The sequence below is a fragment of the Triticum dicoccoides genome, chromosome 4A (assembly GCF_002162155.2).
Source record: "Triticum dicoccoides isolate Atlit2015 ecotype Zavitan chromosome 4A, WEW_v2.0, whole genome shotgun sequence".
In the NCBI taxonomy this organism is placed as follows: domain Eukaryota; kingdom Viridiplantae; phylum Streptophyta; class Magnoliopsida; order Poales; family Poaceae; genus Triticum; species Triticum dicoccoides.
Window position 1 is genome coordinate 471,674,860 of NC_041386.1, and position 3,816 is coordinate 471,678,675.

General features: G+C 52.0%; 1 protein-coding gene across 1 annotated transcript; it reads left to right on the forward strand.

The window, feature by feature from the left end:
* Window positions 1–6: 6 nt before the first annotated feature.
* Window positions 7–3,217, forward strand: LOC119286250. Its single transcript, XM_037565628.1, has 4 exons — window positions 7–1,139; window positions 1,812–2,027; window positions 2,129–2,220; window positions 2,307–3,217. The coding sequence occupies exons 1-4, from the start codon at window positions 33–35 to the stop codon at window positions 3,016–3,018; spliced, it is 2,127 nt and encodes a 708-aa protein (XP_037421525.1). The 5' UTR covers window positions 7–32; the 3' UTR covers window positions 3,019–3,217.
* Window positions 3,218–3,816: the final 599 nt, after the last annotated feature.

The window sequence follows — 3,816 nt, forward strand, 5'->3', positions numbered from 1 at the left end:
TCTCCTCCCGATCGGCGGCCAGAGAGCGAGCGATGGCGACGGTAACGCCGGGGGTCTTGCTGCGCCTGCTGCAGGCGATGCACACGGACGAGCGGGTCACCGGGGAGCACCGCTCCCCCGCGCTCCAGGTCACGGCGGTCGTGCCTGCGCTCACGGCCTCCACCGCCGACTCCCTGCTCTGCCCTTCCAAGGGCTTCCTCCTCCAGCTCTCCGACGGCCTCCACTCCACCTACGTCCAGCCCTCCCCCGCCGACGCCGACGCGCTCCTCTCCGCGCGCCCACACATCGTCGGCCACCTGGTCCACCTCGACCGCCTCCGCTTCGCCAGCCCGGTCCCGCGCGCCGTCGGCCTCCGCCCTGTTCCGTCCTCCCGCTCCCTCCCCTGCGTCGGCAACCCTGAGCCGCTCATCGTCCGCTCCGCGGCGTGCTCCCGGGGCTACGTCATCAGGCCCGATTCCTCCCCCGACGCTGCACCACCGCTCATGCCGTCCGGCTCCGGCGGTGCGCCACCGTCTGATGCGATGGATGTTGCCGTCAAAAGGACCGTTCTTGCTCCCAGGAACGGCCCCGAGGCCGCGGCGCTGCCAGGCGGTTCGGCCGCGAAGCGGCGGTTCTCGTCTCCGGCGTCGGCCAAGCAGCGAGATCCGTCGCCTGCGGTGAAGGGAGCGTCCCGGGCGGCGTCTCCCTCTGTCAAGGGCGCCTCCAGAGCGTCGTCACCTGCCGTGAGAGGCACGTCCAGGTCGTCGTCGCCGGCCCCGTCGAAGTGTGTGGTTCCCAGCCTTGTTGCGGCCAAGGAGGAGAACCGCAGGGTCGCAAAGGAGCCAGCCATTATCGTGCCATCGAGGTACAGGCAGCCTTCACCAGGAGGGAGAAGGGGAGCGGCCTCTCCAGGAGGCGGTGGCAGGCGGGGCTCCCTCTCACCCGGTTCCCGGAGGCTTTCGGGAGAAGGGGGCAGCAAGAAGAAGGTCGGGGTGTTGGTTTCTGGTATCTCGAAGATGACAGATTTGGGGAGCGGGTCGGCCATGAAGCCGGGGAGGAAGAGCTGGGACGAGTCGGCAATGGCTCTTGCAGCTGCGGCCGCTGGCACGGTGAAGAAGTCCAAGGTCAAGGTGGACAGAGATACTATTCTGAGGACTCAGGTAAGGATCATATTAATTGCTAGTACATTGTGTTGCATTTGGAAATTTCGGATGTTGGAATTAAGCGTAATTGCTGTGTAGGTATCTGCCACTAGTATATGTACTGTTAATTGATCATGCTCATCCATGAGACCAAGTGGGGATGTGAAAGAGATGTATTTCCTTTTTTTAGCTGTACAGCTGCAACAGTAGCAGCATGCTCAATTGTTTAAATATAGAGCATGTTAAACTAGAATTAACCTGTAAATAATATTGTTATGTTCCAAAATCTTGTAGTGCTAGCCACTTGTAATGTCCTCAATAGTGTAGGAGTACTGGATTGCTAGCCACTTGGTTAGTTCTGACTATTTCAGTTTCGTTGTCAGAAAATGAATCAAACTATTTGGCTATGATATTTTCATGTGCTTGTACATTGCATAGCCTCATTGATAATAATGTTGTAGGCGAACGGGAAAAGTATTGATGCTGTGCATCTATTGTATAGAGTTCTTAGTCTACAGTTAATTCCGGTTCTTTGTCTACAGTTAATTCTAGTGTATGTGTGAATCAAGAGCATTGTGCAATGGGCATATCTTATTATATGCACTGCTTTATTCTGAATTGCTTAGGTTTACATGCAATTGGAATTCATGTGCCTGAGCAATGACAACTGACCTTCTTCTGTAACTTCAGGAAGCAATGTCACGGCGACTTAGTGACGCTACAACAGAGCTATCGAGTAACGATGACTCCTCTGTTGATGAGAAGCCAAAACCACGAAAGAAGACAGAGTCTGCTGCAGGGAAGGCAAAAACAGCAGCTCCAAAAATCATACTTCATGATGCTAAATGGACTGATGGCAGCATTCCACTGGTTGCAGTTTCAGATAAACTTTCGAAGATCGGAAAGGTATGCTACTTCCTCTGAGGGAGTATTTCATTTGCTTTTGCAGACAATATCCATTTATTGATCCTCCTAATGCCTTGTTCGTTTTGTTATTGATTTTACAGGAAGCTGCTGAGCGGAGAGATGCAGCAGCAGCCGCTGCAGCTGACGCTCTGCAGGAGGCATTGATCACTGATTCAGTTATCAGAAATCTGAGGTAACTTGCAGCAGTCTGTTTTTGTTTTTCCACCAAAGTCTGTGTGAGTGTGATGATTGTAACAATGTTTTGATTTCTATCAACAGCAAGTTCTCTGAACTTTGTTCGTTGTCGAAGACCGCGAATCCACTCCCAACTGTCGATTGTTTCCTTGCTGTCTATGAAGACACTCTGAAGTGGAAGAAAATCGCCGAGTCACTGGCCACCAACGGAGCAGATGAAGCTGCATTCTGGGAGAAATCAGCCACTCATTGGGTTGAGGCAGCATTAGCAACCGAACTGGAGGTCCTCAAGCTTGTTAACAGCGCCACTGGATCCATCTACCAGAAGAAGAGCACTGAAAAGCCCAAGGCTCCTCCTGCAGTGGAACCACCAAGAACAAGCCTGTCCAAGAGGCCATCTCTTGGAGCTTCTGCAAAGGTCCAGTCCAGGGCATCACATCTCCCTGCTGCATGGCCTAAAACTCTGGGCATGAACGAGACGGTTGAGCTTGCCCACACCTTGTGCCACGAGATGCATGTCTGGTTTCTGAAATTTGTGAACGAGGCCATGGATGTGGGCTTCCACCTGTTTGAAGACCAGAACATCGCAACTAGGGGAAAGCAGAGCGGCCATATCACGGTGGTCCTGTCGCAGTTCAAGAGGATCAGCGACTGGCTGGACGGAGTCGGCAAGATCGCCGACGAGGATGCGACCAAGGACAATGTGGAGCGCTTGAAGCGCAAGATCTACCAGTTCGTCATCAGCCGCATGGGGTCTGCCTTCGAGAGCTCGGTCTCAGTTTCAGCAAAGAGCTGACCGGATGCTTCAAGCTCTGAAGTTTCTTTCTTAGCTCGCATTTTCATTATTTTGTCAGGATGAGACCACAATTGGGGGTTGTGGCAATGGTATAGATCGTTTTCATATGTCTTGCTCTGTGAATAAGTTAGACTGTGTGTGACCTACAAATGCCTCGTGTGTTTCAGTTATGAATGAAACCCCGTTCATTCCGTGGTTATGTTTTCTGGTTGTTGGAAGTGTGTTGAATATGTTGAACTTAGAGTTGTACTGTGTGTACACAGGGTACGAGTTGTGTTCGAGTAGAACACTTGTATTTCGGACCTCTTATATAGTGTAGGGATAGACACACGATGTAATGTATGTCAAGAGAGCACAAACATGCATGGAAAGCCAGTGGCGTGTGCAGGCCCGGGTCGCCGGTTTTGTAGCGGTGGCCTCTGAGATGTAGCCATGTTGGTGAACCTCGTTAACAAATCTTGATGTCATGTCTCGTGTGATTGCTTGGTCCTCGGTGAATCGACAATACACTTCGAATTAATATAACAAGTGATATCATGAGCATAAGGTAGGTCTGGAGGTCGCGAAGGAGTTGATCTAGAGGTGGAGCAGAATCGAGGATCGATTACTAATGAGTCAGGGTTGCCGCCAAATTGAAGCTTGGTACGATGGGTCAACGGGGCTGGAGCGACTTGGAGTAGGATTGATCGTGCGACGGGCGGCATGTTTTTGTCTGAAATTTTTAGTGAGACCAACCGATGGGTGTGTAGGAGTCAAATCTGATCTGGATTGCGGCGTGCTCAGGAAGGAATATAGTGC